At 32.2% G+C, this 23,846-nt stretch overlaps 1 protein-coding gene across 1 annotated transcript in view; it reads right to left on the bottom strand.

The window, feature by feature from the left end:
* Nucleotides 1-8,203, bottom strand: part of loh (lonely heart) — a 124,779-nt gene extending 116,576 nt beyond the window's left edge. The window contains exon 1 of the mRNA XM_065501391.1: nt 8,138-8,203. Coding sequence (XP_065357463.1) covers nt 8,138-8,172 — 35 coding nt within the window. The 5' untranslated portion in view covers nt 8,173-8,203. The remainder of the gene's footprint in view (nt 1-8,137) is intronic.
* Between the last annotated feature and the right edge of the window lie 15,643 nt (nt 8,204-23,846).

Here is a 23,846-nt window from a genome sequence, read left to right as displayed (position 1 = left end):
TGGTGCTAAGGTAATGATCTGTATTTGGTGGGAGTCATATCTATTGTGAGCTGCTGAAATCAGTACCAAACGCAACTGATTCGTTAGAAGCGAAGATTTGCCGAAAAACGCTTAGAATATGAGGACAAACATGAAACCGTACTACGTACTACATCATGGCTCTCTTGTTGAAGAGCAAATAGTTTTAATTTTAGTAATAAGATTTAAATAATTATTGTAAGGTCGATAAAAGACAGATTCAATAAATAAATAAAGCGTTAAAAAATACCTGCAATACCTGTTAAAAACTATTTAGAAAGATGTGGCTGGGAAGTTTTTCCTCACCCATTTTATAGTCCAGACCCTGTCCCTTACGACTACTATTTGTTTCGAGTGCTGCATAACCCTCTCTCTAGGATACGCTTTACTTTGGAATAGAGTATCCTATATTGGCTTAATTCATTCTTGGCCTCGAAAGATGACCAGTTCTTATGGCTCGAAATCCATATATTGCTAGAACGTTTGGAAAAGGCCATGGCTAAACATGTATAAATAATTACTTATGATATTGACGATAAGACAGAATTGAATGATGGGTTATTAGGCATTGCAAATTGTTTGTTTGTAACGGAGAGCAACTGTCACTACATTGTGCAGATATTTCCGCAACTCACTGATGTGAGACTGTATGATTACGTTCGCAAAGGTGGATATTTGAGACACTGCATTGATTCTTGAATACATTTCCTCGAGGTAAACCAGCAAGAATTGATCAAATAAAGGATTTCAAATTTGGGGTAGTTAGTCGAAGTCATTGGTCGATTATTTGTGTTACTGATTGCACCAGTGGATAACTTTGCAGACAGTTTCTTAAGTCGATTCATAATATCCCCGCGATGAGGTTTATTCAACTTAATGATTGCCACACTCCAAAACAGCATCTAATATGAACGGCAATCTTGTAAGTTGGAAGTTGTGATTGCAAATCATTTGCGTTGAGAGAATTCGCACAACCTCCTAAAAGTACAAACTTCCTCTAAGGCCCTAATTTAAGTACATAATGTCATCAGAGCAAATACACTCAGTACTAAAATGTTATGTGTCCTCAGGTACTCTCTCTAACCCATTGTCCACAAGTGCTGACAGTAAGAAATATTAATCCAAATCAGTACGTTCCTGTACCAAGCAATAGCAAGACGTATAACCTCGAAAACAAGGGCGTGCTATCCCTAGTAGATCCAGAAGGGCGTTAGTCTGAACCATCCAAATTTTGGGAAACAAAAAAACAAAGCGACCCTCTGATACCACAATACCTTCATCCAGTTACTAACTTTTTCTACCATACCGATGAAGCATACACTGAACAGCATGGATGTAGAGTTCACGGTCACTCCTATGGATGTATTTGTCCTTATCTACAACCACTATTAGCTTGTCCCTGATGAGATCAATAAAAAACCAGGAAGTTCATCCTCACCCACATCAGTAATCCATGATATTTGACTTGATTTTTATATTTAAACTTATATCGCCAGACCGAATAAAGGGAGGAAACCCCTGAAATAACCTGCCATTCAGCAACGTTATCATGGTCTTATACATCCGTTACTCATATACGAAACGAATTGCCTGCTCACTCTTAATTTTCACATCAGCAAGAGGCAGTCCTTAGTAATAATGTAATACACCTTCTAAGAATGGTCGAGCCGCCTCAAACAAAAAGTCCACCATGTGATTCCACATAAATGAACCCCAGATGGAATGTTGTGAACAACCACGAATAAAATCCCTGCAACAGAGCCGCTAAAGAAATTACTCAAAAGATCACATTTTGAACATGCACCTTTCAAGAATAGTCGAGATACCTTAGCAAAATATCCATGAGATTCGATGTAAATAAATTACAGATGGAATCTTGTGGACAACCACGAATATCATTTTTTGCAAAGAGAGTCGATAAAGAAACTTCTCCAAAGAGCAAACTCCTGACATACACCTTCCGATAATGGACGAGATAACTCAACAAAAATTCAAGATATTCGTTATAAATAAACCACTGATGCGAACAACAGTCCTTCAAAACGCGTCGCTAAAGTATTTCCTCCAAAGAGCAAACTCCCAGTAGCTCATTTCCTCTAACCTATGTACCCAAAGGTCATATTTGGCAAATAACCCACTAACGCTCTCACGTAAGTTCTGCCATGCATCCTCAACTCTTCTAGCTTCCCTAAAGGCAATTTGGAAATCATTGGCGCTCAAAAGTCCGCAAAAACTACAAGTTCATATTTGGCAGATGACCCACTATTAGTAGCTACAATTTGTAATGTATATAACAATAAACAGCATATAGACGAATCCTACTTTACAAAACAACACCTAGATAATCGAAGACCCCTCCAACGAGTTTTGAAGGAGATTATCTCTGTAATTCCGCAAACTAAGTGAAGAATGTAGCGCACCTGGCAATATTTCATCCTATGCTTTCGAGTTTAGTTTTAGAGTGTTATCGGTAGTGATTCCACAGAAAGAAAACATAAGAGACTGCGAGAACAGAAACGGTGAACCAATGGCTAGAGACACCAAAGCCTTCTTTAGGGATGATGATGGAAATCTGGTGTGTTCTGAAGATTTGGTGAAAACAGAATCGCTAAATTAACTCTCCAAAGAGTACACTCCTGACGTGAGCTCAACTCTCCTAGTTTCCTTGAAGCCGAGTTGGAAATCGAAAGTATCATAATTAACGCTTCCTAGTTTCCTAGAGAAACGGTGGCAGGAAATGTTACTAATAGTTCAAATAGCAAACCAATGACTGGAGATAGCAAAGCTTTTTGTAGGGTTGATGATGGAAATCTGGTGTGTTCTGAAGATTTGGTGAAAATAGAAACAAAGTCGCTAAAGTAACTCTCCAAAGTGTACATTCCTGGCGTGTGCTCAACTCTCCTAGCTTCCTTGTAGCCAAGTTGGAAATCGGAAGTACCATAATTGGCGCTCTTTCCTAGTTTCCTAGAGAATCGGTGACAGGACATCTTACTAATAGTTCAAATAGCAAACCTATGGCTGGAGATACCAAAGCTTTCTATAGGGATGATAATGGAGATCTGGTGTATTCTGAAGATTTGGTGAAAACAGAATCGCTTAAGTTACTCTCCAAAGAGTACACTCCTGACGTGTGCTTAACTCTCCTAGCTTCCTTGAAGCCAGGATGAAAATCGGAAGTACCATAATTGGCGCTCTTTCCTAGTTTCCTAGAGAAACAGTGACATAATATTTTACTAAAAGTTCAAATAGCAAACAAATGCCTGGAGATTCCAAAACTTTCTGTAGGAATGATGTTGAAGGTCGGGTGTGTTCTGAAGATTTGGTGAAAATAAAAACAAAGTCGCTAAAGTAACTCTCCAAAAGGTACACTCCTCAACTCTCCTAGCTTCCTGGAGGCCAAGTTGGAAATCGGAAGTACCCTCATTGTCTCTTTCCCAGTTTCCTAGAGAAACGGTGACAGGACATGTTACTAAGAGTTCAAATAGCAAACCAATGGCTGCAGATACCAAAGTTTCCTGTAGGGAGAATGAAGGAGATCTGGTGTGTTCTGAAGATTTGGTGAAAATATTTGTTAAAAGTAAAGCGGCTTGTGTTGACGGAATTTCGGCCGAGGTCTATAAAACTGGAGGCGATGATTAATTGGGCTCATACATGAACTTTTCTACACCAAGTGGAAATAGGAAGATATGCCTTAAGATTGCAAACTATGTGTGTTGTGCGCAATCCACAAAAGTGGTGACAAAACCGAAATACATCAGCTATCTTGTATAAATCTCCTCTATATTGCATACAAGACATTCTATAACATCCTGTGTGGAAGGATTAAGTCTTTGGATATGGATAGAATGGTCACTCAAACTTCAGGCATGCTAAACTGGACAGTAGAAATAATTGAAATTTCCAGGGTTTGGCCAGTTTGCAGTATAATAAGTGGACCATTTGTAACATTTTAAACCATAGGTTGGCATATTGATATAAATTAATGTGTCCAGAAACATTGTCTGCTTCCATTCAGCACCAGTGGTAATTTAATTAAAGAAATTTAAGATGAATTAACAAAAGTTATCAAATTTCCAAATAAAAGTAGCTATTTCTAATCCCCTTAATAATAAACTTTAATGACACTTTTTTAATTAATAAAACATAATTTGAGTTTGACAAAACTTTAATAATAATTCTTAAATAGTTAAGAAGCTAAACATAATGCAACCATAGAATTATGCGTGTGTCTAAATAACATAAACTCCCAAATGTCTGAATGCAGTAATAAAATAACCATAAATTATTTACTTGTTTGTAACAAACTCCCAGTTTTTTTTTTGGTTTTTATTTAAACCCATTTTTTATTTATTAATAAATTTTATTTCCATTGTTTAATAGGTTTTTAAAGATATTGCGTACAATTGATTATGTAATTGTAGTAGACCAGAAATTTACACAAAATCTACACTACACCAGACTAAAAATCTTGTAATTCAACGTGTGTGGTGGGTGATGATGGTGGTGGCAAAGGCGAAGGCTGTAAATGATGACGTTAGTATAGCTGATGGAATGATGATGATGGTATTGTTTATATTCAAGAAGGCAACCAGCAACAACTAACATATAAAGCTTCTGCTTGCTATTTGTCTAGCCTTAAAGCTGATACTTTTGCCTGTGACTGTATGTCAATTTTTTTTCGGTTAAATTTATCAATTAAATGTTTTTAAGTTTGTGTAGTAAAATTTCTTTAACTCGCAAGTACTCATTCATAGTTTAATTAGAATATTTTTGGTCATAAATAGTTTTTTATTATTTTATTATATTTTATGGTCTTGGTTTTTTTTTTTTGTATGAGTCAAAGGGGGGACAGTCCGCAGCTTAACAATTTCTGATTATTTGTTATTTTAGGCCAATGATTCATTAAATTTTTAGCATTTTTCTCTATTCAGTGTCTTGGTTTTTCATTTGGGGGTGTAATTGTTGGTTTGTAGAGTCCGTCTGTCCATCATGTTCTAAATTCTTAAGATGGTTATTTCATAATTTAAATCAATCTAGGTTTATTTTATGGTTTATTGTGGGTAATAAAAACACAAGCTTAATGAGTTTTTGTAACGAAACTTTGTTTCATTTCTATTTTTGTGTGTTTTATGAATGAATTGATAAACATGACGATTTATGGTTTTGAATAAAAAAGAAATGCTACAGATACTTGTTGATGTTAAGTTGAATATTTGATAATTAAAAATTAATTGAAAAGACCAGTTTTGGCAATTGACATTAGTTTATGACTGAATTTCAGAAATTTGCTGGGTGATTAAACATTTTTTTGATGAGAACTAAAACAGAACCTGATCTAGAACTAGAATCTAAACTAGAATTGGAACAAGAATCTGAACATGATCCAGAACTGTAAACTTAACTAGAATCCAAACATGAACTATATCCTGAACTAGATTCTGAACTAGAAGTAGAACGTGAATCTGAACTAGAATCTGAATGTGAACTAGATCCAGAACTAGATTCTAAACTAGAATCTGAACTACAATCAGCACTGAAATCTGAACTAGAGTCTGAACTGGAATCTAAAGTAGAATATGAACCACAATCTAAACTAAAACATAAGCAGAAACTGAACTAAAATCTGAACTAGAATATGAACTAGAACTGAATCAGAAATTGAACTAGACTCTGAACTAGAATCTTAACTAGAATCTGACCTAAAATCTGAACCAGAATCTGAGCCAGAATCTGAACTAGAATCCGAACTAGAATCTGAACGAGAACTGAACTAGGACTGAACTAGAATCTGATTCAGAGTCAGAACTAGAATCTGAATTGAATTTGAACTAGGATCTGAACTAGAACTGAACTAGGACTGAACTAGAATCTGATTCAGAGTCAGAACTAGAATCTAAATTGAATCTTAACTGGAATCTGAGCTAGAATCTGAACTAGAACTGACCTAGAATCTGAAGTAGAATCCGAACTAGAATATGAGCTAGAATATGAACTAGAATCTGTACTAGAATCTGTACTAGAATCTGTACTAGAATCTGAACTAAAATCTGAACTAGTATCTGAACTAGAATCTAAACTGGAATCTGAACTAGAATCTGAACTAAAATCTGAACTAGAATCTGAACTAGAATCTGAACTAGAATCTGAATTAGGATCTCAACTAGAATCTGAACTAGAATCTTAACTAGAATCTGACCTAGAATCTGAACTAGAATTTTAACTAGAATCTGAACTAGAATCTGAACTAGAATCTTAACTAGAAACTGAACAAGAATCTGAACTAGAATCTGAACTAGAATCTTAACTAGAATCTGAACTATAATCTTAACTAGAATCTGAACTATAATCTGAACTAGAATTTTAACTAGAATCTGAACTAGAACCTGAACTAGAACCTGAACTAGAATCTGAACTAGAATCTGAACTAGAATCTGAACTAGAATCTGAACTAGAATCTGAACTAGAATCTGAACTAGAACCTGAACTTGAATTTTAACTAGAATCTGAACTAGAATCTGAACCAGAATCTGAACTAGAATCTGAACTCGAATCTGAACTAGAATCTGAACCAGAACCAGAACCTGAACTAGAATCTGAACTAGAATCTGAACTAGAATCTGAACTAGGATTTGAACTAGAATCTAAACTAGAATCTGAACTAGAACCTGAACTAGAATCTGAACTAGAATCTGAACTAGAAACTGAACAAGAATCTGAACTAGAATCTAAACTAGAATCTGAACTAGAATCTAAACTAGAATCTAAACTAGAATCTGAACTAGGATCTGAACTAGAATTTTAGCTAGCATCTGAACTAGAATCTGAACTCGAATCTGAACTAGAATCTGAACTAGAATCTGAACCAGAACCTGAACTAGAATCTGAACTAGAATCTGAACTAGGATTTGAACTAGAATTTTAGCTAGAATCTGAACTAGAGTCTGAACTCGAATCTGAACTAGAATCTGAACTAGAATCTGAACCAGAACCTGAACTAGAATCTGAACTAGAACCTGAACTAGAATCTGAACTAGAATCTGAACTAGAAACTGAACAAGAATCTGAACTAGAATCTGAACTAGAATCTGAACTAGAATCTTAACTAGAATCTGAACAAGAATCTGAACTAGAATCTGAACAAGAATCTTAACTAGAATCTGAACTAGAATCTGAACTAGAATCTTAACTAGAATCTGAACTAGAATCTGAACTAGAATCTGAATTAGGATCTCAACTAGAATCTGAACTAGAATCTGAACAAGAATCTTAACTAGAATCTGAACTAGAACCTGAACTAGAATCTAAACTAGAATCTAAACTAGAATCTGAACTAGAATCTGAACTAGAATTTTAGCTAAAATCTGAACTAGAATCTGAACTAGAATCTGAACTAGAATCTGAACTAGGATTTGAACTAGAATCTAAACTAGAATCTGAACTAGAACCTGAACTAGAATCTGAACTAGAATCTGAACTAGAAACTGAACAAGAATCTGAACTAGAATCTGAACTAAGTCGAATTAAGTCCCTTAATGTATATACCCTTCGCCATGAGTGGCAAGGGTATATATAAGTTTAACAATCCGTTTGTAATTTCTACATTTTTCATTTGCAACCCCACAAAGTTTATGTATTCTGGATCGTTATAGATAGCGAAGTCGATATAGCCATGTCCGTCTGTATGTTGAAATCAACTTTCCGTAGCCCCCAAATAACTTACATACTTTATTCATACATCAATTAAAATCGACAAAATCGGCCCACAAATGGCTGATATAAGGAAAAAACAGGGACAGCCTCGATTTTTGCCCTATTTTTGATCTATATCTGGATTACTAAGTCATTAATATAGACAATATGTATATCTAATGATAGATATTTCTAAGTCTATTGCAAAGATGTATATAAGACACAATTCTAAGATGGACCTACAATGGGTCAAAATCGGGAAAAATTATTTTTAACCCGAATTTTTTTTCATCAAAAATTTTTTTTTGTCATAAATTCTTTTTCCAAAATTTTTTTTTTAAAATTAAAAAAAAAAAATTGGAAACAACTTTTTTAAAAAAAAATGTTTAAAAAACGATTTAAAAATAAAATTTAATTTTTTCGAACTTACCTTATAAACAGCTTTAAATCCATTTTCAAACGCATTGCTTTCTGTCTGTTTTACACTTAATACTTTATCAACAATTTAATACAAACATTTAAATCTGGTTAATTACACCAAAATAATTTAAGAAATCTGTAAAGAAATAATGAAAAAAATATATATTGATAAGACACGTTTTAACAATTAAAAATACAATGTATTTATTATTAATTTTTATTTAAAAACCCATAAATTTTATGGTTTAAGAAATAAACATAATTTTTTTTATAATGAATTTAATACAAGTAAAATTTTTGTTAGTCGAGCTTAATCTAAAATCATTAAAGTAAATTAATATTTTGATGGTTTTATGGTTCGTTTTAAAAGTCATTGATTTGAAATGAAGAGGGTACAAAGAATCAATTGGAATTCTTTATCAGAGTTTATGGAATAAAATACAGTGAAGCTTTTTATAATATAAGATGGGCTTTGAGAAATTTGGTATCAAAAAGGTTTTTGGATTGAAGACATGGACCAGAGATGTACATTCTTTTTTCAGATTCAGAATATTACACCGGAGGTGAGATAAATTGAGTGTTACAACTAAAAAACGGCAGCAGCCCATTCTGAAAAATATCGTTTCGCTGCAATTGTATTTAAACACTCAGTATTTTTTACTTAATTCCATTGACCCTATGTTATCAGTGAACAGTGAAATGAATCACCCTGTTTTTGTTTCTAAAATTTTAATATATTTTTAGCAGATTAGCTGAAACGTCATCGTGGGAATGTCATCATTTATAAAAATAATAATAATAATGAAAAAAAGAACACACACAAAAATAAAATATAAACTCTGTACTATAAAAATAATTTCAGTTTGCTGCTAAAATTGTTACGCTTCATTGATAAATTAGAACAAATACAATGTTTATTTAAACTATTACTGAATCCTACTACTCGTACGCATATATAGCCCTCATTTATTCTAAAGTATTAAAAGTAATTAGTAAAAATTTTTATGTTTTTTATTTTCCATCTCATTTTAGCTGTGAACCTGACCTGATAATGTCAATATTTTATTAAGCCCTTTAATAAAATAAATATGACTTATAATTTTTCAGCATCTACTTTAAATAGAATTTCATTCTATTTTCAATTTTCTAATCAGTTATTTACATACACCCTTCTTTTCTAAAACGTAATGTTTTTAAAATGAAGCAGCATATAAGCACATAATTTAATTCTAAGCCTAAAGATTAATTAAAGATAAGAATGGTTTGTTATTTTTTTGCCATTTAATTAAATCGATTTAGAAATAAAAAAATAAATAAACAAAAAACATTAAAAAGAATGGAATTTTATACATGATCTGCAGGCGTAGAAGTGAATAAAAATGTGAAAAATATCATAGAATGCGTTAAAATTGAGAGTGAGATCAATGAATGAATTTATGCGATCGATATCTTTTTTGTTTGTTGTTTCGGCTTTTAAAATCAGTTTGACGGAAATCCATACAGAAATGATGTAATGTACACTTAGAGAGTTAAGCGCAATGGATCTTGGGAAGAAACTCAAAATACAGCTAAGTCAATTTAGGGAGTGAGCAGCAAGTAAATGAAGCACAAATAAAACTTGAATTAGTTTGCCAATGACTGACTGATAATATGACTAGACTAGACTATGACTATGACTATGACTATGACTATGACTATGACTATGACTAGACTATGACTAGACTATGACTAGACTATGACTAGACTATGACTAGACTATGACTAGACTATGACTAGACTATGACTAGACTATGACTAGACTATGACTAGACTATGACTAGACTATGACTAGACTATGACTAGACTATGACTAGACTATGACTAGACTATGACTAGACTATGACTAGACTATGACTAGACTATGACTAGACTATGACTAGACTATGACTAGACTATGACTAGACTATGACTAGACTATGACTAGACTATGACTAGACTATGACTAGACTATGACTAGACTATGACTAGACTATGACTAGACTATGACTAGACTATGACTAGACTATGACTAGACTATGACTAGACTATGACTAGACTATGACTAGACTATGACTAGACTATGACTAGACTATGACTAGACTATGACTAGACTATGACTAGACTATGACTAGACTATGACTAGACTATGACTAGACTATGACTAGACTATGACTAGACTATGACTAGACTATGACTAGACTATGACTAGACTATGACTAGACTATGACTAGACTATGACTAGACTATGACTAGACTATGACTAGACTATGACTAGACTATGACTAGACTATGACTAGACTATGACTAGACTATGACTAGACTATGACTAGACTATGACTAGACTATGACTAGACTATGACTAGACTATGACTAGACTATGACTAGACTATGACTAGACTATGACTAGACTATGACTAGACTATGACTAGACTATGACTAGACTATGACTAGACTATGACTAGACTATGACTAGACTATGACTAGACTATGACTAGACTATGACTAGACTATGACTAGACTATGACTAGACTATGACTAGACTATGACTAGACTATGACTAGACTATGACTAGACTATGACTAGACTATGACTAGACTATGACTAGACTATGACTAGACTATGACTAGACTATGACTAGACTATGACTAGACTATGACTAGACTATGACTAGACTATGACTAGACTATGACTAGACTATGACTAGACTATGACTAGACTATGACTAGACTATGACTAGACTATGACTAGACTATGACTAGACTATGACTAGACTATGACTAGACTATGACTAGACTATGACTAGACTATGACTAGACTATGACTAGACTATGACTAGACTATGACTAGACTATGACTAGACTATGACTAGACTATGACTAGACTATGACTAGACTATGACTAGACTATGACTAGACTATGACTAGACTATGACTAGACTATGACTAGACTATGACTAGACTATGACTAGACTATGACTAGACTATGACTAGACTATGACTAGACTATGACTAGACTATGACTAGACTATGACTAGACTATGACTAGACTATGACTAGACTATGACTAGACTATGACTAGACTATGACTAGACTATGACTAGACTATGACTAGACTATGACTAGACTATGACTAGACTATGACTAGACTATGACTAGACTATGACTAGACTATGACTAGACTATGACTAGACTATGACTAGACTATGACTAGACTATGACTAGACTATGACTAGACTATGACTAGACTATGACTAGACTATGACTAGACTATGACTAGACTATGACTAGACTATGACTAGACTATGACTAGACTATGACTAGACTATGACTAGACTATGACTAGACTATGACTAGACTATGACTAGACTATGACTAGACTATGACTAGACTATGACTAGACTATGACTAGACTATGACTAGACTATGACTAGACTATGACTAGACTATGACTAGACTATGACTAGACTATGACTAGACTATGACTAGACTATGACTAGACTATGACTAGACTATGACTAGACTATGACTAGACTATGACTAGACTATGACTAGACTATGACTAGACTATGACTAGACTATGACTAGACTATGACTAGACTATGACTAGACTATGACTAGACTATGACTAGACTATGACTAGACTATGACTAGACTATGACTAGACTATGACTAGACTATGACTAGACTATGACTAGACTATGACTAGACTATGACTAGACTATGACTAGACTATGACTAGACTATGACTAGACTATGACTAGACTATGACTAGACTATGACTAGACTATGACTAGACTATGACTAGACTATGACTAGACTATGACTAGACTATGACTAGACTATGACTAGACTATGACTAGACTATGACTAGACTATGACTAGACTATGACTAGACTATGACTAGACTATGACTAGACTATGACTAGACTATGACTAGACTATGACTAGACTATGACTAGACTATGACTAGACTATGACTAGACTATGACTAGACTATGACTAGACTATGACTAGACTATGACTAGACTATGACTAGACTATGACTAGACTATGACTAGACTATGACTAGACTATGACTAGACTATGACTAGACTATGACTAGACTATGACTAGACTATGACTAGACTATGACTAGACTATGACTAGACTATGACTAGACTATGACTAGACTATGACTAGACTATGACTAGACTATGACTAGACTATGACTAGACTATGACTAGACTATGACTAGACTATGACTAGACTATGACTAGACTATGACTAGACTATGACTAGACTATGACTAGACTATGACTAGACTATGACTAGACTATGACTAGACTATGACTAGACTATGACTAGACTATGACTAGACTATGACTAGACTATGACTAGACTATGACTAGACTATGACTAGACTATGACTAGACTATGACTAGACTATGACTAGACTATGACTAGACTATGACTAGACTATGACTAGACTATGACTAGACTATGACTAGACTATGACTAGACTATGACTAGACTATGACTAGACTATGACTAGACTATGACTAGACTATGACTAGACTATGACTAGACTATGACTAGACTATGACTAGACTATGACTAGACTATGACTAGACTATGACTAGACTATGACTAGACTATGACTAGACTATGACTAGACTATGACTAGACTATGACTAGACTATGACTAGACTATGACTAGACTATGACTAGACTATGACTAGACTATGACTAGACTATGACTAGACTATGACTAGACTATGACTAGACTATGACTAGACTATGACTAGACTATGACTAGACTATGACTAGACTATGACTAGACTATGACTAGACTATGACTAGACTATGACTAGACTATGACTAGACTATGACTAGACTATGACTAGACTATGACTAGACTATGACTAGACTATGACTAGACTATGACTAGACTATGACTAGACTATGACTAGACTATGACTAGACTATGACTAGACTATGACTAGACTATGACTAGACTATGACTAGACTATGACTAGACTATGACTAGACTATGACTAGACTATGACTAGACTATGACTAGACTATGACTAGACTATGACTAGACTATGACTAGACTATGACTAGACTATGACTAGACTATGACTAGACTATGACTAGACTATGACTATGACTACAACCTAATTCCATTTTATTGGTATTGAAATTACATTCTTCTTGGATCTACGTATAAATTTATTAAACATTTGCTTCCCTTTCAACAATTTGAAAGACGTAATCTGTCGGATTAGGCATATTCAAGATTTTCTTTCAAATTCATACATTTTTCAAATAGCTTAACAAGCCAAGTCGATATTAATAATTTTTCTCTCTATTTGTGGATGCAAAATGAAAAGTTTGCAAGGATCTTAGACTACCACTTGGTATAAAACATTTATATATTTCTCTCTTCTAATCATCATCTGTCGCACCACTGTGCCTTTGCAAAACACACCCTCAATCATATGCATTCTATGAATTCAATTTAATTTAAGAAATTTGAGGCGCTGTGAATCACCACAACATCTGAAAACATTAAATTTTCAAAACACTTAGCACATAGAAAACAATATAAAATATATTAATTGTTTTCAACAAAACGGGAATAAAATATAAAGAAAAATTGGGTCACTAAATCAAAAATTCGAAATATTTTCCAAAAAAAAAAAAAACATTTCAAAAAAATCATATTTAAAAATACCATTAAAAATATAAAAATTTCATTGTCAAATATGTTTATTATTGAAGGCTGCCTAAAAAACCAAAACAATTAGAAGAAATTTGAAGTAAAATGTCGAATCTCTATGAATTTTGACTTAATTTTCGACAAGCACTATTTAAATTGTCTTGTAATGGAAGTGTTTTTGGTGGTCATATAAAACAAATACTTGTTGACATGATACTTAAGATATAAAATTTTGAAAATTGACTTGTCATTTAAGAGTACAAATGTTAATTTTGGTGTTTTATTCCTATTTTTTTTGTAAAAAACTTTCGTTTTTATTGAGACAAATTGTGAAAAACAAGTGATTGAGTAAATAAAAGTATTTTGAAGAGGTTTTTTAAGTGTGTTTCACATACTTTAGCTACTGTTGTTAGCATTTTAAAGAGCAGTTGGAGTTTTTTTTTTTAACTGCATTAAATTATCCAATATTTTATTGGAATAACTTTTTCCAAAATCATGTTCAATTGTTAACCCCTGTTATTTAAGGCAATTAAAACACTCTTACTTGTCTGTAATCATATTTCATAAATCATTCAAATTTTTATTTATTTCTTTAACATTTTATATACCAAAAATAAAAAAACAAACAAATAAATAAACTGAAATATTCATTATAACCCCATTATATTGTCTTTCACATTCAAGCGATGCAACAAAGTTTTTATAGAATTTCTTTCATACAATTGCAATTGTTAGATTTTGTTGGTTTAGTTGTTCCTCAATCATTATTGAGTGCATCTATCATCAATATTATTTTTCTATTGTTTACGGTTTTCATTTATTTTTCTTTTTTTCAAACAACAAAACTCAAAAATAAATAGAAGAGAATCAGTTTACAAACAATCAATAAAGAGGAAAAAAACAATAACTCTTGTTAGTTCATTTAACTGGGTTTTTTTGACTATCAACTTGATCGTCTCTGTGCTAGACGCGAAGACAGACAGTTTGTCAGTTTTTTGTCTAATGGCTTGAACCCACCAAAGTGCATTTGAGGCTCATTATCTATTGCTGGTGTGGTACACATTGTGCAATAGTTTTTTTTTTTGGGGGGGTAAAAGTATAATGATTAGTAAATAGTAACTTGTTGGCTATAATATCTTGCAACTATTCATAATTGTTAGAGATCATTTAGAAACTGTCTAGGAAATAATAATAATGATACGTAAAATGATCTAGAAATTATGTTTTGATAATAAATAATATTTGATTTGTGGAATTTTTGAGGTAAAGTTCAAATTTAAATATTTTTGTGGGAAATTTGATACAAAACAACAATCGCCTGAGAAAAACCATACAATAACTGAATGAAATTGTAAAGAGAAACATTTTTTGTAAAGAAAAATATTTGGGGGGAAATCGTTGATGTGTTTGGGAGTTTTTTATTTAAACTCAGATTATAGTTCAGATTGTAGTTCAGATTCTAGTTCAGATTCTAGTTCAGATTCTAGTTCAGATTCTTGTTCAGATTCTAGTTCAGATTCAAGTTCCGTTCTAGTTCAGATTCTAGTTCAGATCTTAGTTCAGATCTTAGTTCCGATTCTAGTTCAGTTCAGTTCTAGTTCAGATTCTAGTTCAGATTCTAGTTCGGATAATAGTTTAGTTCTAGTTCAGATTCTAGTTCAGATCTTAGTTCAGATCTTAGTTCAGATTCTAGTTCAGTTCTAGTTCAGATTCCAGTTCCGATACTAGTTCAGTTCTAGTTCAGATTCTAGTTCAGATTCTAGTTCAGATTCTAGTTCAGATCTTAGTTCAGATTCTAGTTTAGTTCTAGTTCAGATTCTAGTTCAGATTCTAATTCAGTTCTAGTTCAGATTCCAGTTCAGATTCTAGTTCAGATTCCAGTTCAGATTCTAGTTCAGATTCTAGTTCAGTTCTAGTTCAGATTCTAGTTTAGTTCTAGTTCAGATCTTAGTTCCGATTCTAGTACAGTTCTAGTTCAGATTCCAGTTCAGATTCTAGTTCAGATTCAGTTCAAATTCTAGTTTAGTTCTAGGTCAGACTCTAGTTTAGATTCTACTTCAGATCTTAGTTCAGATTTTAGTTCAGATCTTAGTTCCGATTCTAGTTCAGTTCTAGTTCAGATTATAGTTTAGTTCTAGTTCAGAACTAGTTCGGATTCTAGTTCAGATCTTACTTCAGATTCTAGTTCAGATTCTAGTTCGGATACCAGTTCAGGTTCTGGTTTAGTCTAGTTCAGATCTTAGTTCAGATCGTAGTTCCGATTCTAGTTTAGTTCTAGTTCAGATCTTAGTTCCGATTCTAGTTCAGATTCTAGTTCAGATTCTAGTTCGGATTCTAGTTTAGTCTAGTTCAGATTCTAGTTCAGATCTTAGTTCAGATCTTAGTTCAGATTTTAGTTCCGATTCTAGTTCAGTTCTAGTTCAGATTCTAGTTCAGATACTAGTTCAGAACTAGTTCGGATTCCAGTTCAGATCTTACTTCAGATTCTAGTTCAGATTCTAGTTCGGATTCCAGTTCAGGTTCTAGTTCGGATTCCAGTTCAGGTTCTAGTTCAGATTCTTGTTTAGTTCTAGTTCAGATCTTAGTTCCGATTCTAGTTCAGATTCTAGTTTAGTTCTATTTCAGATTCTAGTTCAGATTCTAGTTCAGATCTTAGTTCAGATCTTAGTTCAGATCTTAGTTCCGATTCTAGTTCAGTTCTAGTTCAGATTCTAGTTTAGTTCTAGTTCAGTTCTAGTTCAGAACTAGTTCAGATTCTAGTTCAGATCTTAGTTCAGATCTTAGTTCAGATTCTATTTCAGTTTTAGTTCAGATTCTAGTTTAGTTCTAGTTCAGTTCTAGTTCAGTTCTAGTTCAGTTCTAGTTCAGTTCTAGTTCAGTTCTAGTTCAGTTCTAGTTCAGTTCTAGTTCAGTTCTAGTTCAGTTCTAGTTCAGTTCTAGTTCAGTTCTAGTTCAGTTCTAGTTCAGTTCTAGTTCAGTTCTAGTTCAGTTCTAGTTCAGTTCTAGTTCAGTTCTAGTTCAGTTCTAGTTCAGTTCTATTTCAGTTCTAGTTCAGTTCTAGTTCAGTTCTAGTTCAGTTCTAGTTCAGTTCTAGTTCTAGTTCAGTTCTAGTTCAGATTTTAATTCAGATTCTAGTTCAGATTCTTGTTCAGATTCTAGTTCGGAATTTTAGTTCAATCTCTCCAATAAATTCTTTACAAAATGTTTCAATCTCCAGATTATGAATTTTGTTGTTTTCATATAATTAAACATTATAACGAAATTATTTACATCTGTCAACAGTTGTTGTTGTTGGCTGCTCAACTATTTTACCATGAAGGTCATTAACATTAAAAAATACATTAATATCAATTTTTCTATTTGGGATTATGCCAACATACTTAAGATGTCGCTGTCTGTCCGTCCGTCTGCCATAAGAATTAAACCATTGAAATGAAACTCATCTTGAAAACGAAAGCCGTTCCCTTAAAAAACAACCAAATATAAATACTACAAAAATAAACAGCAAAATAATACAAAAATATATTACGAAAATATTCTTAAAGAGTTGTCAAAATTACGCATGAGATTTTAGAATTTTACAAAATGTATTTAGAAATAGCAAACTATAATATACATACATATTTATAGTCTAAAACCATATTGAGTGTTATGCATGATTAAGTTTTGAGTACTACTGCTTTACAATTTGTTTAAGGAACAGTGGCTAGTAAAAAGTTTGGGAATTTTTGGAATAAAATTATAAAATATTTCAACCAAAATAAGTTCAATTTATTTGGTTACTCACTGTATTTTACGTTGTTTTTTCTATACAGAACTGTTCTCTTTCATGTAACTAAATATTGACACAGTTTGTTTCAAACAATTTTTATACGAAATAAGTTTTTTTTTTTTAATACCAACAAAATGTTTTAACAATTTCCGACTTTGCGATAAGATTTATTATTGCAAGCTTACGAAAAAAACTCCAAAACATCCAAAATCCAAATTATGAGATCAATTGTTATGTATTTTACACCAAATGTTTAGCTGACATAACGTCACCACCATTGTCAATCGTTTGTGGCGTCTTGAACTTTGAATTGTAAATTAGACAGACACATGCTTAAAAATGTTTGAAATGTAATAGAAAAACACAAGAACCAAAACAATCTACAGAATATAAAGTTCAATTTGTATTTTGCACACAAATCAAAAAAAAGAGGAATTAAATGTAAAAATGCTTTACAAATTGTGAAGAGGTCTGTGGTTTTTTAAGTAGAAATCAAAACAAAACAATAAATTACCTTAGAAATTTGCTTAATTGAACTTGAATAGAACAGATAACGAATCTAGAATGTCTAAGACGAATTAAGTGTAATTAAAATATTAAACCATAAAAAGAGAGATTCAAACGATCGTTCTTTTAGTTGCCATAGCAAAGATTTGTAAACACAACTAAAGAATTCGGTATGAAAAAACTATTCATTCCATTTTCCACAGATTAACATTAAAAACTAATTTGTTCTGCCTTTTTCTTCCACACGTCATCGAATTTTCCCCTTTAAACAAATTCAATGTAACACTTCATTGTTTCAAATATTAATATTTATTTAATAAACAATTCGACCCTGTCCTCATAACTTGGCTATTTTACTAATCAATTAATTATTATATTAACTTTAAAATGACATAAATACATACATTCTCGTGCTAACTCTATTGTTCTTAATATTTAACAAAATATTATAAATTATGTATTATAAAACTATGTAAATTATTTTCAGAATTTTACAAGTATTAAAACATGTGTTTATTTGTATTTAACATAGCACAGCTGTTTTTTTGATGTGTCAAATATGTCAAATATTTACTGAATTCGTCAACACCAAAACAATGCTAAATGAAAAGTAATGAAAATAATATAAATATTTTGAACAAAATAAAATTATTTATAGTTAGAGGACTATGTTTCAGATAAATACAGATACTATTATTAGAAGTTATTGTTATTTAGAGCAGTGTCAGGCATAGAGAGCACCAGCCATTTGTTAATGTTGTAAAAAAAAACAAATTTTCAAGGTTGGCTACGATTAAAAACCGTAAAATGGTAACGATAACGTTAATTTGGATTATATCGGTAACGGTATTTCCTGTTATTTCGGTGTCGGTAATTCCATCCTGAATTAAACAACAAAGTTTTGTTTTACTTTTAAATTGTCGAATTTTGTGCCAACAAAGCGCCATATGCGGGAAGTTTTGCTTTACGTCGTTAGTTTGAAAAAAACTCTATGCGAGAGATGGTTTTTGCGGTTCAGAACTTGTGATTTTGACACAGAAGATAAAGATCGCCCAGGCCAAAAAAGTTTGAAGACTAAAAATTGGAGGAATTATTCCATGAAGATTGTGGTAAAACTGAACAAGAGCCTGTAAAATCATTGGGAGCTATTCAAGGATCAAAAAGCAGGGGAACCATACGAATAGAAGTCGGGAGACTTTCAAAAGTGATTTTGCAAAAAAAAATAATTTTTGCACCGAATCATTACTATAAAAACCCCGAAGAGTAAGACATGGCGCTAATGTAATTCTCTTTATTTGGTGGGTATCCGATATTAGCTTGAGTCGTTCTTGACCTCAAAATATGAGCAGTTCTTTTGGCTCGGAATCCATATGTTGCCAGAAATATGGAAAAAGGTCATAGCTAATAATGGCCAATACCTTGAATAAATTTATTTCGCATTTGCTTCTTAAGTATTATTGTTTATGATGGCTTTAGGAATTTAGGGAAATATGTTTTTTTCGGCCACTACCATGCTCAATCTTTAAGAGTATTTTTGTCCTTGACTGCCGCTCGTATCTTGAAGAGATGTATGAGGAAGAATGATCCTAACACTACCTTACATATTCCACCAAATTTTACATTTTGTGATATATGTATCTCTAATATCTAGGAGATTAAGACATTGGTATAAGACTGAATTGTTAGGGGGAATGAGCTTGCCAGTCTGGGATCTTTCTTAAGGATTTATGTAGATTTGGAATGCGTAGATATAGTCTAACTCTTTAACTTAGATTTCAACATAGGTCGGTCAGACGTGGCTAAAGGAGAACCATGCAAATGTTGTCATATCTCAATATAAAGGATACTACCACATTACTTTCGATGACTAGGAGTCATATATCTGTGTTTGTGTTTCTATTGAAACTTCACTATAAATAATTGAGTACTTATTTGTCCAGTGTGTAATTTTAATTCTAAATAAATTCTAGCTATTTTTTTCAAGTTTCCTTTGTTTTTCCGTTCTTTCTCCTCATTATTTTGAACTAAATTAATCGTGACTTCTTTATTTGCAGATTCCAGTGTATAATACAAATTGTTGTAGCTGACTTCCACAGACTTTTTTTATTATATTCCAAAGTTTCTCAGAGTTCAGATCTATTTTCCTTTACCTTCTTTTGCATATGATAACAACATTCATCGCTCTTCAATCTGAGGTCAAAATTTCAAGATTAATTATACTGAATAGCACCTTTTTCTTTGATTCTACAGAGACACTGAATTTAGAAATGTCTAAAGGTGGGGTATTTTTTTCTTATCTCATAATTGCATGAATGATTTATTTTTATTCTGATGTCAGCAGTTTTTATAACAAATCTCAATGAGATCATACATTCTTGATGAAGTGTGGAGTACTCAATTAATCGTGACTCTTTATTTTGACATTTATTCATGAATGTTAATACAAATCCTCTCCCAACAATTTTTAAAAAATTTCAAATCTAAATTTCTTAGATCCCAAGATTATTTCAGATATCCCACTATAAAAGTTCCAACAAGTACCCCTTGAACTAACACTTCTATATTGTCTAGTAAGGGAACCATATATCCAGTTCCCAAAATGGTCACTAATCCTCTCCAGCAATATGCCATTTTTCAAATCTAAACTTCTCCAAAACCAAAATGATTTCGGATATCCCACAATTACAGTTCTAAAAAGTACCTCTTGAATCACTATTTCTATATAGTGTAGTATGCGAACCATGTATCCAGTTCCCAAAATGGTCACTAATCCTCTCCAGCAATATGCCATTTTTCAAATCTAAATTTCTCAAAAACCAAAATTATTTCGGATATCCCACTATCACAGATCCAAAAAGTACCTCTTGGACCACTATTTCTATATAGTTGAGTATGCGAACCATTCATTCAGTTCCCAAAATGGTCACAAATCCTCTCCTGAAATAATAATTAAATTTTTTAAATCTAAATTTCTCAGATCCCAAGATTATTTCAGATATCCCACTATAAAAGTTCCAACAAGTAACCCTTGGACTAACACTTTTATATAGTGTAGTATGCGAATCATATATCCAATTCCCTAAATGATCACTAATCCTCTCCAGCAATATGACATTTTTCAAATCCAAATTTCTCCAAACCCAAAATTATTTGAGATGTTCCACTATAACGGTTCAAAAAAGTACCTCTTGGACTACTATTCCTATATATTGTAGTATGCGAACCATTCATCCAGTTCCCAAAATGGTCGCAAATCCTCTCCTGAAAATTTTTCAAAATAATGAAAATTTTTTAAATCTAAATTTCTTAGATCCCATGATTATTTCAGATATCCCACTATTACATTTCACACAAGTTGCCCTTGGACCAACACTTCTATATAGTGCAATATGCGAACCATTCTCCCAGTTTCCAAAATGGTCGCTATTCATCTCCAGCAATATGACATTTTTCAAATCTAAATTTCTCAATATCCAAAATTATTTCGGATATCCCACTGTCACAGTTCCAAAAAGTACCACTTGGACCACTATTTCTATATATGCGAACTATTTACTCAGTTCCCAAAATGGTCACTAATCCTCGGGCATTCAATTTATAACGGTATTGCTTCGAGGTGTCATAATTGACTCGATGCAGACACATTTCGTGATAATTTTTCGAGATTTAAGCAGACTACATAAGCAACAGGACATTCAAGATAATACTAGGATGGGTAAACCTGAATCGATAAAGGTATTACTACCGGACATAATGATCTTAGATATTTCCTATGGAAGATTTGACTGATGATACTCGAATTTGCCGATAGTGTGGTGATAAAGAGGAGAACTCGCAACCAGTTTGGCACTTTTCTTCCCAGAATCCAGAGAAATTGAAGGTTATGAACCCATATGTAAGAAGTGATGGGATGAAAGAATGACTAAATTATACCTATAATAGCCGTTGACTATAAGGATGCTCACTGTGGAGTCAAGCTAACCTTCCTACTTAAAATTGAGCCATTTAAACAGTGGGAGCTGCTGATATGACGATGAAGAGGACCTTGATATATACGACTTATGTCATTAGCGTGAAAATTTATGATCTTCCAGCAATCAGCTGTTCTTAATGATTTATCTGATCTAGCGGGCATTGAACTTCGATCTTTAATACTAGCATGGATTGGATTTACTTTCGAGAATATGCTGCTGCAGGTCTGGATTGTCTCTAACAAGAACCCTTATCGAAACTAATCTGTGACTTTAATATGTACTTTATAATTTAAGTATTTTAGAATCCTATTCTTTTTATTAAAAAAGAACAGCATTTAACGTTAATTTGAACTACTTAAAATCATGTCATGTTATTAAACTGATTTAAATTTTCTATAAACAAGCACAATTTTCTCATAAAATTTAGGCGTTTCCCATGAGTCTTTTGTTTCTCCCAAAATGCTTCAAATCAACAGTTGTTAACAATTTGTTATCAATTTCCTCAAAACAAAAACTACATCATTTATTTTTAAACAACAAATTATAATAATTATTTAATTTTTTTTTTTTTTTTTTTGGAAAACTTTAAACAAAAGCCGCTAACAAATCACAAATCTAATCTAATTTAAATACTCAACCAAAGGAAAACATTAATCTTATTTTCCAAATAAAACCATAAACATTTACATTAAATGTTACAGACAATTTTTAAGTAACAGCGACAATAACAAAAAAATAACAATAAACAGATAACAGTGTGAACATTAAGCACAGTGTGTCAACGCGTTAAGGTTTTGTTGAAACGCTAATAAAAAACGTTTATATATATATATAAATGATGCTTTGTACTATAAACCTATAAATGGTTTGAAATATTTTAAAGGTTTTATAATGATTCATTAAATTACTGGAACTCACAAAACTAAAACATTTATCATAGAAAATTTATCATAGATTTTAGAAATTTTGAACAATGAAAGAAGCTTCAAACTAAAGTAATAAATTAAATGGTTTTTAAATTTTTCTACAATACATTGTATTCAATATGATTTACAGCCATTAATTAATAAATTATTTATTAAATAAATGATTTTAAATGGCCTACAACTCTACAAGCCTAGGGAAAAAAAGGGCCCTATAATTAAACAATTTAAATAAATTACCATAAAATTGTAAATGAACATTTAAAATACAATTTAATATAATTTTCTGTGTAAAAAACAACTTTGTACAAAAATCTATTTTGTGGTTTTTCCATTAAATTTACTTTAGATTTCTAATGTCTGTCTCTCTGGCTTTCTGTCAATCTGTAGCTAAAAATCATTTAAATATTTATAAGAGCGCGAAAAAATCTTAATATTAATTGCATTATAAATTGTATGAATATGATTGTTAAAACCTCAAAAGGAATTTCTGAAAAAATGTCGTCGGCTTTGTTAAATGAAGTGTTCAAATTTGTTTATGTACAATTTAAAGAATTATGTGTTTGTTTGCTTAAAATTTATATAAATTGTTTTAAATTATCATTATTTTTAATGTTTATTGCAATATTTTTGTTTGACATGATATGAAATGTGTTTTGCATTACATTTTGCTCCCTTATTTCTGTCAAGTGTAAGTATGTGAGAACTTTTTGGGGTCACAAGTGTCTAAGCATTTGGTTATTTACAAATTCAAGACAAGTGTTTTGTTATGAAATAAATTATAATCCCCAGAATCTTGAGCTTTGTAAAAGGTGGCCCAAAAAA

This window comes from Calliphora vicina, chromosome 2 (genome assembly GCF_958450345.1).
Source record: "Calliphora vicina chromosome 2, idCalVici1.1, whole genome shotgun sequence".
Taxonomy (NCBI): Eukaryota; Metazoa; Arthropoda; class Insecta; order Diptera; family Calliphoridae; genus Calliphora; species Calliphora vicina.
The sequence above is the reverse complement of the archived record's forward strand: the minus strand, read 5'-3'. Positions and strand labels throughout refer to the sequence as shown.